We start from the raw sequence: 22,267 nt of genomic DNA on the forward strand, positions 1-22,267 counted from the left end.
TAGTTCAAAACAATGTGGATAAATAAGCATTATATTTGACAGAGAAATCTGAATGCTAAATAGTTAAGTGCCTTTAACTAACTCCCCTCCACCTTGTTGTGAGTATTCAGGTCATGTTATCCATTTGCAGATACCTTCCTTCATCTTTTGCTCCAACCAATTACAGAGAAACTGTAAAAAGGTCATGGGCACTGTTTTCCCCATCCCTGATAAAAGCAAAAAAAGGAAAGTGAAATACAAAATTGTGATTCAACTTTTTGGTAACTTATTCAGGTAATGTTTATATGAAAATCACCGCGGTCAATCATCAGTCATATTATAAAATGACCAATAACAATGAGCCTGAGTCTGGTTATACTAATCCATATGGATTGACATCACTGTGCACTGATAGAAATTACAGATATCCACTGACTTTGAATTTGCTTCTCGAAGCTTTCCAGAAATAGGGAAACGTGAAGTAGAAAATTTAGATAAACAACTAAATTAAGCAAAACATATTGAGTTTCTCATTTTCTCACATTTGTACATCCAAATACATACTTGTATTAATAAATTTATTTATTTACCTCTTCCTCTTTCCGGAGTCTCTCTGTGGAATTCCTTTCCTTCTCCATTAAAGCATTCATTTTAAATTGATAGTTCTTTTCCAGCTGAAAAAAAATGTGTGTGTTTGTATATATATATAAAATTCAGGCATGAAATGATCGTAGTGTGATATTAATTATATTTTTTTAATAATTTTGTTATATATTTAAATAATATAAATTAATCATATGTATTGGCTTAAGTTTTTCATTGTTTGATTGCTTAATAGTGGTTTTGTCTCTAATTTAATATAATATATATATATATATATATATATATATTGATAAAACGGTAAGATAACAAAAGAAAGAAAGAGACCTCAATATTATGTAAATAGAGGAAATTTATCTGTAACATATTGTATAGATATATATATATATATATATATATATATATATATATATATATATATGTACGAGGGTGAGTCAAAAAGTAATGCCATTTTGTTTAGGACAGGTATAATTACCAACACAAGAACATGTATCATACATCAAAATGAAGCTGGTCCTCTGTAGATCACATCCCTACTTCTCAACATAGTCACCATTTCTCTCAATAGCAATGTTCCACCTTCGAATGAGAGAGCATGTATCCCTGCCCTGTAAAATTCTGTTGGCTGTTCTTTGCGCCACTTCAATATAGTTTTCACTTCCTTGTCACTGGAATAATGTTTGCTTCTCAAACCCTCTTTCATGGGGCCGAAGAGATGATAGTCTGAAGGCGCTAAATTATTCCAGTGAGGAGGAAGTGAAAACTGTAGTGAAGAAGTGGCTCAAAGAACAGTCAACAGAATTTTTTGGGGCAGGGATACATGAAGGTGGAACATTGCTATTGAGAGAAATGGTGACTATGTTGAGAAATAGGGATGTGATCCACAGAGGACCAGTTTCATTTTGATGTATGATACATGTTCCTGTGTTGCTAATTATACTTGTCCTAAACCAAATGGCATTACTTTTTGACTCACCCTTGTATATACTGGCATCAGATAGGGCATTCAGTTATAGAAACTAAATCAAAGCAGATTGGAACCTGGTGCAGTTCTCTGGTCAAACTAGCATGAAATATGGACATTAAAGGATGATGATATTGCTAACGCTTGTTCTTATGTTTAGTTATAATAAAAACAATTTTACATTAATCTGATGGATTATTCTATACTTATGGAGAGTACAAGTTTATTCTTAAAAAAATATTGGTGTAACCATTTGCATAAACTAACTTCAAGTAACTATCCATTCATTCAGCCAGCCACTTATTCATATACAACTTAGGTGAACACATGAGCTGGATAGAGTTCATATTTCTCAGGAAGGGGATAGACAGACCATTCCCCAGTGAAAAATGTACCATTCAACAAAGACTCATTGTTAGTGACATCAGAGTAAGAGCCAGATGGGCTCAGAGTTGCAAGACTTGAGAAGGAAGATGGAAATAGCAAAGAGATCCTTTAGCATTGATTCAAAAAAGTACTAGTTTACATTTTGTCAAAAAAAGGAGAGGATAGAGACTTATGACACAAAAGACATGCAAGAGTTTTTATGAGACAATTAGTTGTGAGCTGTATCTAGGCAGAAGATATGTAAAATGGTATGGAAGATGATCAGGAAAGAATGGCAGAGATCGGTGAGTAGGCAGACAGCTTGAAGGGAAAGTAGACATGAGGTGTATATAGCAAAGAGATAAGCAGAAAATAGTGGGATGTTCCCATGGCAAATAAGGGTATCATTGAAAAAAGTGTGTATATAATGATACAAGCACCCTTGTTTTCAAGGACGCTGAGAAGACAGAGGAATAAAATAGAGTTTTCTGGCTGTAGAGAACATGTAGGAAAGAGTGGAATTATCTCAAACAGAGACCAGGTATTGAAGTTGATAGCTATGCAATTAAAAAGTTTATTGAGAAGGCAAGAAAAGCAGCTGGACCATTAGGGATAATTTCCGAAGTGATGCATTCAATAAAGCACATGTCAGTCACTCAAATAATTAAACTTGTAGTATAGAGAAGTTGTGTCCATAATTAGTGGCATAGTATTATCATAATTAATTGTTACGAGGACAAAAATGTTCTAGAAAGAAGCAACTACAGAGATATCAAATTGATGGACCAAGTTATGAAAATAACAGAAATACTTGTAGCACAAATGATTATGAAAAATCAATTTAGTTACAAAGGGATTCTCCCTCCTTGCTAAAAGCAGTTTATATAATGTTTGTGCGAAAAGTGAGGTATTGGATGGTCGTGAAACACAAACACTGAATGAGGAAAATGTGAGATGGCTGGAAAGAAGTGAAATGAATAGTTTGATAACTTATTACGGTCAATCCTATAAATTACAGACGTGATAGTAAGTCCGAGAATAACTTATTAATGTGATGCCCCATACCTTACTAATGTGATGGCCAATCACATTGTGTTTCCCTGTAGTTGTTCCTTTCTAGAACACCTCCTTTGCCCTTGTGGCAGTTATCAGTAACAATGCTATACCAGTCATTGGGGATGATGTTTCTATATACTTCCTGATGGCAATGAACTGTTTTTCTCTCACAGCAAAGTGCAGCCTGTCATCAGGATTATCATCATCATCATCATCACTATCATTTAACATCTGCTTTCCATGCTGACATGGGTAAGACAGTTTGACTGGGAACTAGCGAGCTCCTCATTAAACTGCATCGAGCTCCAATGGTATTTTAGGTATGGTTTCTATGGCTGATTGTCTTCTATGAAGCTTGTTTAATATAAAATATGATATTACGCAATAGCAAGACATGGGTGCCGGGGGGCAAGAGGATGTGTAAAGGCTGGACAGAAAGGAGGGGAACCTGAGTGTCAGTGTAATGTCAGAGAGTACGAACTACAGAGTACAGAGAAGTGATGAGAGTTTAGAGGAAAAAATGAGTATCATAAGAATGAGCTGTAGTTTTTAAGGAAGACTGCACTGGTATGGACGTATGTTGTGCAGAGTTCATAACTGGGTCAAGAAGTGTCAGGCATTCTGAGTAGAAGTAGCATGTGGAAAAGAAAGTCCAAAGGAGATGTGGTGAAGACTTATGTCAGGGTGCTGTACCTAACAAAGGAGATAAGGGGTCACAACAAGCTGTGAGCTGTTGTGCTGGGGAAAATCCTTCCAACCCATTCCAGCATGGGTAAAACAAATGTAAAATGGTGATGATGATGATGATGATGATGATGGTGATGATAATGATTCTACAACACCACAGTCTCTTACCTCTTGCCGAACTTTTTCCAGTTCTTTTCTGGAGGCTTCTTTTTCCGCAAGCCTTAATTTTGCCAAATCATTGTCTTTCATTCTTGACAGCTGCAATTAAAAAAAAGAGTGATGGCTTGATGGTCTGTTCCATAACATAACGATGTGTTGCTCAGCCTTATAAACCTACCTATATGACGGTCAGAGCTATTTGTGATGGTCAAGTCTCTCAACATCTATCAATCTCTCTGTTAGTCTTATAACTTACTAATATGATGGTCAGCGCTAAGGCAGTGATCTGGCAGAATCGTTAGCTCACCAGGCAAAATGCTTAGCAGCATTTCGTCTGTCTTTATGTTCTGAGTTCAAGTGCTGCCGGGGTCGACTTTGCCTTTCATCAGTTCAGGGTCAATAACAGTAGGCACCAGTTGAACACCGGCAGCGGTGTAATTGACTGACCCCTTCCCTTGAAACTGCTGTCCTTGTGTCAGAATCTGAAACCAATATGAAGGTCAAACCTATTGATGTGATGGTCATTCCAATAGCCTACTGATGAATAAATATATAAGGTAGCCTTTACATGGTTGCTCAAAATGCTAGAAATAATAGTTAAATTATCTCCCAAATCCCACTCTCTAATTTAAACAAAAGGGCACATTGAATAATGTTATCTTAGGAATACTATGTGTGAAAAAAGAAAAAAAGAATGATGCTGGTTGAAATTCTTTTAATCATTAGTTTTCTCAGTCAAAACAATGTAAATAAATAAGCATTACATTTGACAGAGTAATCTGAATTCTAAATGGTTTCAGATTTTGTTATAATATCCTTTCTACCATAGGCACAAGGCCTGAAATTTGAAGGAGAGGTATAGTCGATTACATCAAACCCCAGTACTCAACTGGTATTTATTTTATCGACCCTGAAAGGATGAAAGGAAAAATTGACCTCAGTGGAATTTGAACTCCAAATGTAGCAACAGGCAAAATACTACAAAGCATTTTGTCCAGCATGCTAACAATTCTGCCAGCTCACTGCCTTTGATTTTCTTATAATAACCCTTTTTACTATAGGCACAAAGCCTAAAATTTTGGGGTAGGGAACTAGTTGATTACATCGACCCCAGTGCGTAGCTGGTACTTAATTTATTAACTCTGGAAGGATGAAAGGCAAAGTCCACCTTGGTGGAATCTGAAATGTAGCAACAGGCAAAATACCACTAAGCAGTTTGTCCAGCATGCTAACAATTCAGCCAGCTTACTGCCTTCGATTTTCTTATAATAATAATAATAATAATATAACAACATATAGGCGCAGGAGTGGCTGTGTGGTAAGTAGCTTGCTTACCAACCACATGGTTCTGGGTTCAGTCCCACTGCGTGGCACCTTGGGCAGGTGTTTACTACTATAGTCTCGGGCTGACCAAAGCCTTGTGAGTGGATTTGGTAGATGGAAACTGAAAGAAGCCTGTCGTATATATATGTGTGTGTGTGTGTATGTATATATATATATGTTTGTGTGTGTGTATACGTTTGTGTGTCTGTGTTTGTCGCCCCCAACATCGCTTGACAACCGATGCTGGTGTGTTTACGTCCCTGTAACTTAGCGGTTCGGCAAAACAGACCGATAGAATAAGTACTAGGCTTACAAAGAATAAGTCCTGGGGTCGATTTGCTCGACTAAAGGCGGTGCTCCAGCATGGCCGCAGTCAAATGACTGAAACAAGTAAAAGAGTAAACAACATAATATATTAAATTTCTGCGTTACCTCCAATTGCAATTCTGTTTGATATCTTTCTTCAAGTTTCTTTTGAAGCGATGAGAGTTTTTCTTCCACTCCAAAAATTGCCTTTTGATAATGTTCCTCTTTCTTGTCCATATATATTTTTTCAACCCCGTTTAATTTTGCATCTGAAATTTGCACAGAAAAGATTTCCTGGTCATATTTTTTATTATCAAATGTTATCTCATTACAAAAACACAAACAAATATATCATAGACACAATGTGGTTGTGTGGTTAAGAAGTTGCTCCCAATCATGGTTCAGTCCCACTGTGTGGCACCTTGGGCAAGTGTCTCTGCCTATAGCCTCAGGCCAACCAAAGACTTGCGAATGAATTTGGTAGATGGAGACTGAAGGAAGCTCATTGAGTGTGTATATATATGTGTGTGTTTGTGTGTATGTGTATATATATATATATATATATATATATATATATATATATATATATATATATATGTATACACACACACACACATATATAGACATACATATATGTACATATCTATGTGTGTGTGTTTTTGAATTTGTTCCCTACTATCACATGGCAACAGGTGTTGGTTTGTTTACGTCCCTATAACTTAATGTTTCAGCAAAAAAAAAAAAAAGAGGACCCAAAGAATAAGAACCAGTCTTAAAAAATAATCAGTATTAGGTTTGAATTCTTTGATTAAATACCCTTGAAGATGCTGCTCCAGCTTAGCCACAGTCAAATGACTGAAACAAGTAAAAGGTAAAAGATAACGACTTAAACAGACAATATAAAGAGACATGAGCTCGTCTTGTTATTAGAGGATTTCATTTCAGTGTCCTTAATTACAGTAACCTTAATCGATAGTAATGAAATAGTGCTCTCTTTTACTTGTAACCGATATGTTCTAACAATTTTTCTATCTTTACAAAAATTGATTTTTGAAAGCTTTAATAGTGCTGAAATATAACCAGACATTAACTTAACTCAAGTACTTAATTAGAGGATTAAAATTGTATTTTATCAATTTATCAATATAGGTGTAGGTGTGGCTGTGTGGTAAGAAGTTTGCTTTCCAACCACATGGTTCTAGGTTCAGTCCTACTACATGGCACCTTGAACATGTGTCTTCTGCTATAGCCTTAAACAAAGCCTTGTGAATGGATTTGATGGATGGCAACTGAAAGAAGCCTGTTGTGTGTGTGAATGTATATGTGTGTATATACATGGGTTGGACCAAATAATGGAAACACCTTAAAAATTTCAAACAAATAAATATATTTTAATATGGGGTAGTACCGCCTTTGACAGTAGTTACAGCTTGAATTCTACAAGGTATGCACTTGTATAAAGTTTGAATTGTTTCCAAAGGAATATTTGTCCATTCTTCAGCTAAAACAGTCTCCAGTTCTTGTAGTGATGATGGTGGAGGATATCAACTCCTTACTTGTTTTCCTAAAATGCATCATAAATGTTCAATAATATTGAGATCCGGGGACTGTGGTGGCCAGATAAGATGTTCAACTTCACTAGAATGTTCTTTGTGCCATTCAGTAACAACTTTAGCTGTGTGAATTGGTGCATTATCATCCTGAAGGATTGCGTTTCCCTCCGGAAACTGTTCTGCAGCCATAGGATGAATTTGATCAGATAAAATGCTTAATTAGTCTTCACTATTAATTCTGCCATGAAGGGAAACTAAGAGGGAAAGTGAAAGAAGCCTGCTGTATGTGTATATATATATTATATATATATATATATATATATATATATGCCAGTCTCCCACCGACTGGCTCCTGTAAAAAGCACCATCTGAACAGGGTTGATGCCACTGCCACCTGACTGGCTCCCGTGCTGGTGGAACATAAAAAGCACCCACTACACTCTTGTAGTGGTTGGCATTAGGAAGGGCATCCAGCTGTAGAAACTCTGTCAAATCAGATTGGAGCCTGGTGCAGCCTACTGGCTTTTCAGACCTCAGTCAAACTGTCCAACCCATGCCAGCATGGAAAACAGACGTTAAATGATGATAATGATTATATATATATATATATATATCATTGCTATTATGTTAAACTGTCGTATGTTCAAATTTGGCCAGTTATACAAAGGTTTTGCTATGGGATGGTGAAACTATTTTTTTTTTTTGTGTGTGTTCTGAAAAAGCAATGTTTTGGACTTACGACACTTTTGCACTTATAGCAACGATATATATTCATATATATGTTTGTGTATCTCACCCCTGCCCCACCACCATCGCTTGACAAACGATGCTGGTGTGTTTACGTCCCCGTAATATAGCAATTCGGCAAAAGAGACCGACAGAATAAGTACTAGGCTTACAAAGAATAAGTCCTAGGGTTGATTTGTTCGACTAAAGGCGGTGCTCCAGCATGGCCGCAGTTAAATTACAGAAACAAGTTAAAGAATAAAAGAATATATATCTTTCTCCTTCCGATTTTAGACAAATCCGTACGAGTTACTTCCCTTGCACTGTTATTCTTTCCTTACTCACACACATTAAGCGATATATAATTTTTCATTATACATATATATGCTTTTATACCTATCACATTGTTTTGCTTTACTTCCTACCTTTACGACTCTAAGTATCAAATGTCTACACCCACCAACAACAGTTGTACACTAAATCCTCATTATATTATCTCACCTGCATTCAACTAGTCCACTACCATTTAGCATTCAGATTATTCTGTCAAATGTAATTCTTTATTCACATTGTTTTGTATTAATCATGCATTATCTCATAGCTTTGAGATTTTGATGTGGTGATTGTTTAGTTTTAGAAATGGCATTGTAGGACAGGTGGAGTGGTTGGCATTGGGAAGCGAATCCAACCACAGAAAACCATGCCAAATCGGTCAGGAGTCTGGTGCAGCCTCCAAGTGTACCCAGCCCGGTCAAACCATCCAACCCATACCAGCACAGACAATGGACATTAAATGATGATGGTGATGATGATGATGATGAAGTCACTGTCCTGTTTAGTAATCCATATTAAAGTTTTAAGAGTTTTATTTATTTTTTTTCTTTGCTTTTCTCAAACCCTACGACTCCTAAGGCTGGTTGCCCAGATTCCATGACATATAAGTGATCAAGGTAACAACACTCCCCTAAACACCAGCACAAGCAAGGTCAGTTTTGGTATGATTTTTACAGCTGGATGCCCTTCTGAATGCCAACCACTTCACAGTGTGGACCGGATGCTTTTTACGTGGCACCAGCACTGGCAGGGTCACCAATTAACTTGCAAGACAAGGAATTTTTGAGAGGGGAGGAAGCATTGAGAGTGATGGAAATTGTGAGGAAGCCTCTCGTGTAATATAATATATATATGTGTTTGTGTGTCTTTATATCTGTGTTTGTCCCACTGCCATTTAAGAGAGTATTAATTTCTGAAAAACAAATTTCCCAAAGGAGGGTTTGGAGAAGATTAAGAACATGGATTATAATCAACAGCACACAAAATTATTGACCCTGACCTTATGATACAAACTTCTTGTTTAAAGTTAAAATTTCAAGTTGATTTTTGTTTTAAATGCCATTTTAATAATGTTTCTTTTATAGTTTACTTGTTTCAGTCAGTAAACTATGGCCAAGCTGGGGCACTACTTTGAAGGGTTTTAATTGTTCTTATTTTAATGTCTGGTGCTTATTCTATCAGTCTCTTTTAGTGAACTGCTAAGTTACAGAGACTTAAGCAAACCAATACTGGTTGTCAAGTGGTGGTGTGACAAACATAAATGCAAAGATACACACATACACACATATTATATGTCAGGCTTCCACACAGTTTCTATAACTCACAAATTCATTCAGAAGGCATTGGTCAGATGTGGCTCTCGCAGAAGACACTTGACCAAGATGTCAGGCAATGAGGCTGAACCTGGAACCTTGTCGTTGCAAAACAGTTTCCTAACCACATAGCCATGTCTGTGCCTAAATGACAAACTTATTCTACCAAATTCTTCATTATTCCAACATTAATTGAAACAAAGGCAATGTCTCTCAACAGAAATATGGTATCAAAAGAGTTAAAGGAATTTAAATGTAAACTTTCTTCCATCAAAATTTCATGTTGGTTTATGTCTTAAGCAATATTGATAAACATCAATTGTTATTTAACCCCGAGTCAGCCATGATTGAACATGGCCTATGATTTACTCTTTTGATTCTAACCTACCTGATTCTATGATACAAACTTTCTGTTTTAAAAGAGATCTAAGTGGAAAACTTCTTCCACCATTAATTTATGGTTCAAACACCAGCTTATTACTGATAAAGCTTATTTTAATAAATTCTTTGTTATTTTCAAAATTAATTGAAACAAAGCATTGATTCTATTTCAACAGAAATATGGTAACAAAAGGGTTAAAGTGATCTGTTTTTTTCTTCTTTTATATTTTTGGCAAAACATGGAGAAGGTCTGTTTGTAAAATGCCATTTAGTGAAAGGGAATGCTGAGGTACAAAAGGTCAAGGATCACTGTTCTAAGGAAATTTCCATTTAGGCAGGAAATTGGCGGAATCCTTAGAACATTGGATAAAATATCTTGCAGCTTTAGTCCCAGCCTTTAGAATTATGAGTTCAAATTTCGATTGAGTCAATTTTTCTGCCTTCCTTTCTCTTGAAGCTAATCAAGTAAAGTAACAATCCAGGATGGTAGAATTGTCAGGATGTCAAATAAAATTCTTTGTGGTAATTGTCCAGATTCTTTACATTCTGAGAACCCAGACAGGTTTTGTGAACTTCTCTGTATATAGTGAACAAGGTGTCTTGTGAAAAACACCAAAATGAAGGTAATGGAAGCCGTCTCTGTATTCTCCCTTGAAAATTCTACGGCAATCACATGGCACATGTTATAAAAATGGGCGGAGTTTCCCTTTGTATAGCAATGCTCCAGAGCAGCCAAGTGACTGAAAACCAGACATTTAATTTGCTGAATGCCATTGCTAACAAAAAAACTCAAATCTGTTATACTTACAAGTTTGGCTGTAGTTGGCAAAGGCATTACACAAATGCAATAAAATACATCTATTAATTCTTGCAGGCAAGCTCTGTGGGTAACAAATTTGCTTCCCAACTACATAGTTTCAGGTTCAGCCCCACTGTGAAGCACCTTGAGCAAGTGGCTTTTACTTTAGGTTTGGGCCCACCAACGCCTTGTGAGTGAATTTTTAGCAGACAAAGACCAAAAGGCTATCATGTGTATATGTGTCTCCTTGATTTCTTGTAAAGAAAAACAAATCTCAATTTTCAGAATGCTTGAGACCATACTTCATTAAAGGATAGTGATGAAAAAGGTGATGATGATGATGAGGATAATGACAATTATGTTGATGACAATGAAGATGATGATGAGGATAGCAAGGAAAATGAAAGAAAAGTAACATGCAGGTATGCAGGTGGCACGTAAAAAGCACCCACTACACTCACGGAGTGGTTGGCGTTAGGAAGGGCATCCAGCTGTAGAAACATTGCCAGATAAGACCGGAGCCTGGTGCAGCCTTCTGGCTTCCCAGATCCCCGGTCGAACCGTCCAACCCATGCTAGCATGGAGAACGGATGTTAAACGATGACGATGATGATGATATATATATGTGTGTGTGTGTGTGTATGTATATATATATATATATATGTATATATATATATATATATATTATATATATATATATATATTAAAACTTTGTAATAAAGTTTTTCAAAAGAAAAAGAAATTGCCAAATCTGTTTAAATTTACCTAAAGATGAGATGGGGTACTGTGCAGAAAATTCTGTTTGTATTCCAACATCATTTGATACTTGCTGGAAAACCGATGTTATCACGCTCAGTAATTCCAAAAGAAATCCTGCAATTAAAAATATATTTGTACAGAAACACACCTCAACAGCATTCCATGTTTTGCTTATTTTGAGTTTGCGTAATTTTTTCTTTTTAAAGAAATTAATGGAGAAAAATAAACTTCAAATTCAGTTGATTTATCTTTCTTTACACAGGTCTAAGTGAACATTTAAATGTATAAGAATTAAAAGTAAAAACACCTAAAGGTTAATACTGAAGTGGAAAATCAAATGAAATACATGTGAAAATATGAAAGAAGCCATTTATTAAAACAGATATGAGATAATAAAGTTGTATAAATGTATTTTTGTGTTATGTCATTTTTTGCATGTCTTGGAACCAATTAAACTGAGGTATGTCTATAATAATAATAATAATGAAATTATTGTATACAGTGCTCAGGTGCACCACAACTTGTCAAAAAGTGCGTATAAAGTATATACAGTAACGTACAAATGTCTGGAAAGCGAACAATGTATGAGTCAGATACATGCTTGTGTGTGTATGGAGGGGAGAAAATCAGGTGTAGTGTTGGCGAATCTCAGAAAGCATGGAAGTTTTGAAGGACGCAGTGCTCCGACAACTAACAACTGATGCCGGCAGTTTGTTCCATGCTTCAGCAACTCTCAGCGTGAAAAAATGTTTCCTGAAGTCATGGGAGCTGTGCTGTTTTCTGACTTTGTAAATATGTCCACGGGTGTTAGATGGGTGGAGTTTGAAAAGATGCTCAGAGTTATTGTTATATATAATTAATTAGAAGGATCTATAGACACTGGGACTCACAGAGAAGATGACAGGGTACCGAGACCCCTGGCAGTCTGGTGTGCTTGAGAAGACATGTCAAACTAAGTAAAAACATGCTTGTTCTTGCATACAAACATTTTCCCTACGTCCCTCTCCAGCTGAGCATTCCTAATCTTGCAGGCTTGTAGGCACTGGTGCCACATAAAAAGCGTCCATACCGGTGCCACATAAGTACATCCATGCTGGTGCTGCATAGAGCACACCCAGTACACTCTTTAAAGTGGTTAGCATTAAGAAGGGCATCCAGCTGTTGAAACCCTGCCAAAACAGACATGGAGCCTAAACGGCTGGTCAGCTCCTGTCAAACTGTCCAATCCATGCCAGCATGGAAAAACCCAGATCATTATCAGCAGCAACAGCAGCATTATTTTAATACTATGCTTCCATGAAATCAAGGTGTGATGAAGTCAGCAGCATTTGCAGGAAAGACCTCATTCTTACAATATGCTTACATGTGATCTCATCATTCGTTGGATTTGAACAAACTACTCATTAACAAATATTCCTTCATCTTCTCTGTGTCTGCTTGAAACTATTTCATCCTGTATATATCAAAGAACAATCTGTCACCAACCCCACCATGACCTTCTCTCCAACCTTGGACCCTATAGCATGATCATTTCCTAATGAAAAACATGGTTCTAAGTTTCAATTAATCATGAAAATCATTGAGAATTTGGAAGGATTTTGTAAAACATCTGATATTTTTCATTAATTAATAAATTAAAAAGAATGATGGATTGATAGAATCTTTAGAGCCACAGAAAATTTGCTTCAATGAATTCTATCTGACCCATGCAAGCTTGGGAAAAATGGACATTAAAACAATGATGATGCCAGTGATGGCAACGATGATGAGGGGGATGAATATTTCTAAAATGGGAACCTTTATATCATAGAACAAGAGGTGGTCTTAAGTGAGTTAGAATCAAACAAGTTAATAATATTCCTCAAATTGCAAGAACAAATTATTTATTTGTGGGTTTAAATTTTAGCTTAAATGCATTTATTTTAGTCAAATTTTGAAAAAAATGATTTGGTCATTTCCCTTCCTGATTATAAAGAATGTGTTTAATTGAAATGTAGAGTTCATGATACGATATGTATGCAATTAAAAAAAAAATTAAATAATTAATAAATTATTAAAATTGGTATTACCGTTTTTTGAATCATTTTCCGTATTTGATAGCTTAAAAAAAAAAAAAAAAAAAAAGAAATTTGAAAGCAAAATTACAATTTTAATGGTTATTTTTATATTTTATTTGTTTCGGTCATTGGACAGTGGTCAGGCAAATCGATTCTCCAGTACTTATGCTTCCTTTTTTAAAGCCTGGTATTTATTCTACTATTGGCCTCTTTTAATGAAGCACTAAGTTACAAGAATGTAAACATACCAACCCTGGCTGTCAAGCGTGTGTGTGTGTGTGTGTGTTGTGTGACAAACAAACACAAGACACACACACACACACACACACAAGGTGGTGCAAAAGTAAGTATACAGTTATAGAAAAAGAAAACACGTACAATACTCGTATATTTTTATCAAAAAAATTAAAAGTTGCGATAAAAGTATTATTATAGTTATGATAAATGTATTATTATGATTAATGACAGTGAAAAAATATCAAAAATGGGGCTAATTAATTTATTGTGCTAATAATTTTAATCAATCATTATAGCAATTTTCTTAATGAATCATTAAGTGGTTGGTGCTAGGAAGGACATCCAGCTGTAGAAGCCAAGCCAAAGCAAACTGAATGTGGCAGAGCCCTCTAGCTCGTCTGTTCTTGTTAAACTGTCCAACTCATACAAGTATGGTAAAAAAGAATGTTGAATGATGATATATATATATATTGACTGACCGACTACTGGCCTTTTGGGTCTGGCAGCAGTCGTGGTAGCATCAACATTTTTTTTCTCTACCCCAAGGCACATTCCTAACATGCCAGCTGAGTTTAATTCATCTAAGTCGAAAGACGCCTGTTCGTGACGTCCTGTTATTGTTATTATTATTATTGTTTTTATGTTATCATTATTGTTGTTTTTACATATTATTTTTGTATTTATATTCGTGTAACATCATCTGTTTTTCTGTCCTTGTTTTGTATACATTCGAAGCTTTTTTCCAAGGAATCTAATGCGCTTAGCTTAGTTTTTCCTTGGGGCTGGCCAGATTGGAGCAATCTCAAGATTAATCAGCCAAAATTGCAAGGATGATCCGGTTTTTGACTGAAGATTCAAGGCTTCGAATTTCCCGTCCGTGTTTTTTGTATCGTCTTCTAAATATTTTGCGTTCTTGTCCCAGTTTGTATATATATATATATATATATATATATAAATATATATATATGTATGTGTGTGTGTGTGTGTGTATGTATGTATAAGTGGCTGTATGGTAAGAAGCTTGCTTCCCAACCACATGGTTCTAGGTTCAGTCCCACTGCGTGGCCCTTTGGGCAATTGTCTTCTACTACTATAGCCTCAAGCTGACCAAAACCTCGTGAGTAGATTTGGTGGACGGAAACTGAAAGAAGCCTGTTGTGTGTGTGTGTGTATGTATTTATTTGTGTATCGGTATTTGTCCCTCCTCCATCGCTTGACAACCAATATTGGGTGTGTTTACTTAGCAGTTTGGCAAAAAGAGACCAATAGAATAAGTACTAGGCTTACAAAGAATAAGTCCTGGGGTTGATTTGTTCAACTAAAGGCTGTGCTCCAGCATGGTCACAGTTAAATGATTGAAAGAAGTAAAAATATATATATATATATATACAAGGTGCAATCTGGAAGCTTTGAGGCTTCTCCAAGAGAGACATTTATTAATTCCAAAGAAATACAAAACTCTAATCTCCTTCAAATTAGGATGATCCTCTCAATCCAATGCACTTGCTTTAGTGCTTCAGCCCCTTTGTGAAGGCCCCATTAAAGTGCTCCAAAGTGAAGGTATCCAGGACCCTTGTCACAACCTCTTTCATCTCCTCAATGTCTTCAAACCAACTGTCCTTGAGGGTTTCCTTCAGTTTGGGGGACAACCCAAAGTCACTTGAACATGGTCTTGGATGTAGGGAGGGTGAGAAACAGTTTTGACGCCCATCTCTGTCAAGTACTTGGTTACCATCATCATCCAGAAAATTGAGAATTTTCTCAACCAGCTCTGATGTCCATCTCCTTCCCACACCTCTCATTGTCTCTCATCTTCTCTCTTACCATCCTTGAACATCTTGTTTCCAGTGAAAACCAGTTGCTTGGCTCATACAGTTCAACCGATAAGCAGTCTGGAGCATTTCACGAGTTCCTGTGCTCAGTTTAACATAAAACAATACTGCACAGCAAACCTTCAAATTATCCCCACATTACTCTTTTACTTGTTTCAGTCATTTGACTGCGGCCATGCTGGAGCACCGCCTTTAGTCAAGCAAATCGACCCCGGGACTTATTCTTTGTAAGCCCAGTACTTATTCTATCGGTCTCTTTTGCCGAACCGCTAAGTGACGGGGACGTAAACACACCAGCATCGGTTGTCAAGCAATGCTAGGGGGACAGACACACAAACATATACACACATACTTATATATATATATACATATATACGACAGGCTTCTTTCAGCTTTCATTTACCAAATCCACTCACAAGGCATTGGTCGGCCCAGGGCTATAGCAGAAGACACTTGCCCAAGATGCCACACAGTGGAACTGAACCCGGAACCATGTGGTTGGTTAGCAAGCTACTTACCACACAGCCACTCCTGGCTGCATTCTACAAATTAGTCAGCTGTGACAAGCAATGTTTATTAGCATGTGTTCAAAGTTTAGAATAAAAAAAGTTGGCAGCTTAGCTTATTTAGAAGTGTAGTAATGACATACTAAAAATAAGATAATCTGCTGCTCCTGAAAAAGTTTCAAAACTTCTGGAATGCACCTTGTGTGTGTCTCCTTGTCCTGACATTGTATGATAGTCATAAAATGCTTGTCACTGTCATATAAGCAATGCCATTTGTTTCCAATCTTCTGTGAGAACATGAGAACATGTCTGACCATAGGGAAATATTACCTTGTGCTTGGAAACAAGTGAGGGTTGGCAACAGGAAGGGCATCCACCTGTAGAAAATCTGCTTCGATAAAAACTCTGTCCAACCCATGCAAGCATGGAAAAACAGGCACTGAAATGATGATGCTGATGATGATAAACAAGAGGAGATTTTGTGGTGCTTTACGTTTTTGCCTGGGGAGACTGACTCATCTTCTTCTTCCTCACCGAGTCTTGCTATGCTTGTAGCAGGAAGCAGCTGTGTATCAAGATATCACAGCAATTTCTCAGACCAGAGGTCATGTACAAATGCTTGCAACAGAGCTGGAGTCTGCTAAATGCAACCAATGACCATGTGGTGTTGGTAAGCAGCTTATCTAGTTGAAGTTCATCATCTAACTTAATTATTTAAGTAAAGTACTATGTATTAATCCTTCAGGATTTAAACTGGCCCAAATATTCTGCCTGTCTTCTGCCCAAAGCAGCCAGTTTAGCTTCCTTCACCTACCCTACAATGTGATTCTAAAAAATAACAATCACCTCATCAAAATCTCAAAACTACAAGATAATGCATGATTAATCCAAAACAATCATCATCATCATCGTTTAACATCTGTTTTCCATGCTAGCATGGGTTGGACGGTTCGACTGGGGTCTGGGAAGCCAGAAGGCTGCACCAGGCTCCAGTCTTATCTGGCAATGTTTCTACAGCTGGATGCCCTTCTTAACGCTAACCACTCCAAGAGTGTAGTGGGTGCTTTTTACATGCCACCCGCACAGGTGCCAGGTGAGGCTGGCAACGGCCATGGTCAGATTGGTGCATTTTACGTGCCACCAGCACGGAAGCCAGTCGAGGCGGCACTGGCATCGGCCACGATTCAGATAGTGCTTTTTACGTACCACCAGTCCAGGGGTCCTGGCATCTGCCGGGTGCCAGTCATAGGATTGGTTAATAAATAAGCATTACATTCAACATATTAATCTGATTGTTAAAGGGTTAATGTTGTTTCAGTTATGCCTTACAAACATTAATTAAGTATTTGATTGAAATGAATAGCTATTCTTAGTGAAGAATTAACCCTCTCATTGCCATTTCTCTTTAAATATACTGAAGAATATAATGAAATATAATGAAGAATTTAATAAAATAATTAATTTCAGTATTTTGTCTGCAAGATTCTTGATGTGAACTGATGTGTCAAAAAAACATTTTATTGTATCTTAGGTGGATCATTATGCCAATAATACACATGCACTGGTTCTGTTTCATAACCATTTAACCAGGGCATGTCATAGATGGGGTCATGAATGGCAATGAAAGGACTTTGAAACAAACCTAGCTGATTGATTGACTGAACAATTAATCAAATAACCAATTAGTTAATTGGTTAGTTAGCCAATTAAGAAACAAGAATGAAGAAGTGAAATAGAACCAGTGCATGTGTTTATAGTTGGCATAATGACCCTCCTAAAATACAACAAAATTACTAGAATAACTTTGTCATTATTAAGCAAGAGTTTGGAACATAAATTAACATGAAATTTTGATGGAAGATTTTAATTTAGATCATGTTAAATCATGGAAGTTTGTATCTTGGAATCAGGGAAGTCACAGGTGGGTGGTATGGTATCAAAAGGGTTAACACAATCAAGCCCGACCATTTTAGCTACTTTTTTCTTCTGATTTTGTTGAAAAAGGATGCTTTTTTTATTTAAAAAAAATTAAAGCTTTTTAAATTTAGATAATATATCTTGCAAATACACTCAGTGAAATTAATGTTGCTTTTAACAATCACTTACTAATATTTTGTAAAGATCTGAATGTGGATTTATGTGGAGTAACCGCAGCAGTTCCTGGTTTGATAACATCTGCAACAAGGCATAGAAGAAAAAAACATAATTAAAAGTTCATTTCCACAATAAATAAAGAAAATATAATTGTTTCATCATCATCCTCATTTAATATCCATTTTCCATACTGGCATGGGTTGGACAGTTTGACAGGAGCTGGCCAGCTGGGGAGCTGACCAGGCTCCAGTAGCCCGTTTTAGTATGGTTTCTATGGCTGGATGCCCTTCCTAACACCAACCACTTTACAGAGTGTGCTGGGTGCTTGCTTCTATATATGTTATAAATCCTTCCATCATTATGAAGCCATGTAAAACACAGCCAGCACACTCTGTTAAACTGTTGGCATTAGGAAGGGCATCCACCAGTAAAAACCTTGCCAAAGCAGACAGTGATCAAACCTCTGGCTCATATGGTCTTGTCAAACCATCTGACCCATACCAGACTGGAAAAGAGGATGTTAAATTACGAAGATGATCATGATGATATCTTCAGAATCTGATTAAATTTTTTTAATTTGCTCTGAGAAAGCTGATTATATTAAAATAAATTCTAGTTAAAAAAGCATGCATATGCCTAAATGATATTAGATATACTCAGAATTCAACTAACTTTATTGGTAGGTTGATAGAGATTGCAACAAGAAGGAAAATCACAATATTCCAGTTGTTGACCTTTAACTTCCACTTTTAATTTTAACTTTTCTTCACACCAGACTAAATATGTTTAACAGGGTCAGTGCATTAACCTGTGGTATTTTTAGCAATTGTTGTTGTAGTTGTTGCTTAGTTCTGACTCAGTCTTGATTGAGAATATCCAGGCATGATCATTTGCCTATCTGTAAGTACTGTGCACACCAAACATTGTCAGAATAGTTGGTATTAAAAAAAATGTTATAAAATCAGCTGTTTTCAATAAAAAAAAAATGCAAAGTGGTTGGTGATAGAAAGTATACCCCCCAAAACAGCACAGTGCAATGTGAGATATAGATTTCATAATCTACCTAAGACTGAAGTAACTCCAGACACAAACTGATATAAAGAGTAGATTAGCTGCAGACAACCATTCTGGTGCTGGTGCCAAGTAAAATTTATCCAGTGAATTCTGTCAGAGAAAACAACAACAAAATTGCTCAGTATTACCTGTTACAGTATGTACCAGATAATGCTGAATTGCAATTAGGTCACAGGACATTATGAGGTCTTTTTATTTGACCTCCTCTATTTGTATTTATCTTTTTACTGCTACTACTCAGAACTCTCACCCATTCCTCTAAACATAAGTTATCATGCAGCTCCTTTAGAAGAACCTGTTCCCTACCACCGCTACTGTACTTTAATCCCCATGTCTCCTAGTGTAAAGCTAGCCTTACCTCCCCCACTCCCATGTACTGCCACAAGTTTCTTAGTCTTGCAAGCTCCGTGGTGATCTGAATAGTGTTGGTGGCACAAAAAAAGTCATATGCATTGTAAGGTGGTTGGTGTTGGGAAGGGCAGCCAGCCATAGAAATCATGCCAAAGCAGACACTTGGAGCATGATACAGTCCTTAGATGTACTGGATCCTGTCAAACTGTCTAATCCATGCCAACACGGAATATGGACATTAAATGATGATGATGATTCTCTTCTGTTTCCTTAATAGTTGGTCCATAATTCAAGAGATGTTCACTACTCAATAATTGGTGCAATCTGCTTCCACTGTAATCTACTCAGTTATACTGACTTTTTTTCATGATAGTCCATTTTAAATGTTAAATGTTGCTTACCATTATATGTATTAATCATCAATACTATATATTGGGTCATCCCATAAATAATGAGGGTTTTTAAAAAAATTAAGGTATTTGACCAGGGTCTGTAGGACGTCCTCATTGAACTCTACATATCGTCTTCTAGACTGTCGTTTCTGGAATCACCACTGACACTGGCTTATGCTTATTGTCTGATCCCCATATACTGCATTAATATTCCACACACTTTCCATTGCATTGTTGCTTTTATTGAACTCATAAAGCAAAATATGCCAAATATGCTCCTTTGTCACATCCATTATAGGTTTGAAAAAATAACTGTTAAAATCGAACTGCACCCTTCAAAACTTGCACTAAGAATAAGTCAAAGGTAAAATTATTTGCTTTTAAGGCAATTTGATGCAGGTACTTTATCGCATCCCCTTCCAACTTTTATTTCATGCAATTGAAAAAACCGCATTATTTATGGGATGACCCACTATAAAAATGGAGATCCTAAAACCAAGGTGTCATGTAAAAAGCATTGGTGTGGGTGCTGATGCCACTTGTAAAAGCACTGGTGGTGCTGCTATGTAAAAAGCACCCAATACACTCTGATATTAGGCACAACATGCAACCACAGAAACCAAGTCAAAACTGACTACGGAACCTGGTGCAACACCTGGCCCTACCAGTCCCTGTCAAGCCATCCAACTCATGCCAGCATGGGAAACGGATGTTGATTGATGATTATGATGATGAACAAGTTTGTTGTATTTTCTTTTTTCTCTTCTACCACAATGCACTCTGCTTCTCTAAATTTTCTACCTCTAAATCACACAGTAGTTAATTTCTCTAATGTGCACCAACTTCTTTTGCCATCAGGTCTCAAGTTCTTCTTCTTCTTCAGAATATGCATAGTATTAGCTTTCTTGCTGATATTATTTGGTCTGTAGTTAAATCTACAAAATTTGAAGCTGAGGATCAATTGCAAACAACAGCCATTCTATTTATATCACACTCTGGAAAGATTTAAAATATTTACAAGCATGCTTCTCTTCTGTTCATTGGCCTAAATAAATGAATCAAACTTGCAAGCCAGCATTCCAACTTACTTTATCTTGTGCTATTCCACTTTCTGGCATAAATACACTCAAGCTGTATTCATACTGACATTTTTGAAGATGGTCTGCTACAAGACTGTTACTGGCTCTTAATAGAATTGATTGGGATCCATCAGCAGAGGAAATAGGTTTCTCTAAGAGGTTACCTGGAACACATTTTTGAAGTTCTTCCACAAGAAGATGTCGCATCTGGGTCTAAAGATGAAAAAGAAAAATTATGCATCTACACCAGTGTGTGTGTGGATATATATATATATTATATATATATATATATACATACAGAGAAAAAGAGAGAGACAGACAAACAGAGAGACAGAAAGTACTGTTCTGTAATTGGTGCAACCAACAAACAAAAGTATTTCATCATGTGAGAGATATGCATCATTTAATATAAATATGATTTAATTGTGAGATATTATTAGTTTCATGCCACTGAAAATATGATGGTCAGACAAGCTTGTATAATGTGCAAAATCTGAACAATTGCCTTGAAATACACTGCATACTATACAAGCTTGTCTGACCAACATATTTTCAGGGGCATAACACTAATCGTAGCTTGCACATATGTATGTATATGCATATAAAACTGACATGAATTCTCCAAATCCAATATATAAATGGCACAGTGAAGATTTGTAAAACATTCCAGAAATTCTCCCTGTGAGATTTTAATGTGAACAGAAGCACACGTTTGGGTGTCAGCATCGACAGTTCAATGAACACAATAACTCAACCACATATTCACAAACACTGGGAACATTCTTAACTTAAAAAGTCTTGTAGTAAAGATTGTTTGCCAAGATAACATGGCAGTCCTGGTTTAGGACTAATGTTGCTGTGATTTAGCCCCAGGAAACATCGTCTCCAGCTGGCTATATGACACAATCTGTGTCCTCCTTATATTTTCGAAATTATAATGACACAGATTGTGTCATAGCCAGCTGGAGACGATGTCTCCTGGGGCTAAATTACAGCAACATTCGTCCTAAACCAGGACTTCCATGTTACGTTGGCAAACAATCTTTACTCCAAAGTACTGTTGCTGAATATCTCTCGTTGTGAGATTTAAAAATAGTAATTTTCTAATTCAAAAAGTCTTGTTACTTTGTTAGCAACCGGCTTGAACTCTCTCAAGTTTTTTTAATTAAACTCAAAGAAAACTCATTAATTCATTCATACAAACAATGGTTGATTTTTTTTTTTGAGCATTACTACATATTCAGGCCTGAAAATTTTACAAAATTGCAAAAATTACAAACACACATAAATGGAATTTTTTTTGGGGGGGGGGGGGCGAAGGTAAAGGATACACACAGCCGG

The 22,267-nt window shown here is 36.5% G+C and overlaps 1 protein-coding gene across 1 annotated transcript in view; it reads right to left on the reverse strand.

Moving 5' to 3' along the window:
- Positions 1-22,267, reverse strand: part of LOC115222680 (oral-facial-digital syndrome 1 protein) — a 49,635-nt gene that overhangs the window by 25,997 nt on the left and 1,371 nt on the right. Inside the window, exons 2-8 of the mRNA XM_036511514.1 lie at positions 20,936-21,139; positions 18,043-18,111; positions 13,374-13,404; positions 11,311-11,418; positions 5,567-5,709; positions 3,821-3,910; positions 570-653 (exon numbers count right to left, since the gene is read on the reverse strand). Of these exons, the coding sequence (XP_036367407.1) occupies positions 570-653; positions 3,821-3,910; positions 5,567-5,709; positions 11,311-11,418; positions 13,374-13,404; positions 18,043-18,111; positions 20,936-21,139 (729 nt within the window). The remainder of the gene's footprint in view (positions 1-569; positions 654-3,820; positions 3,911-5,566; positions 5,710-11,310; positions 11,419-13,373; positions 13,405-18,042; positions 18,112-20,935; positions 21,140-22,267) is intronic.

Source organism: Octopus sinensis, linkage group LG20, assembly GCF_006345805.1.
Source record: "Octopus sinensis linkage group LG20, ASM634580v1, whole genome shotgun sequence".
NCBI classification, from domain to species: Eukaryota; Metazoa; Mollusca; class Cephalopoda; order Octopoda; family Octopodidae; genus Octopus; species Octopus sinensis.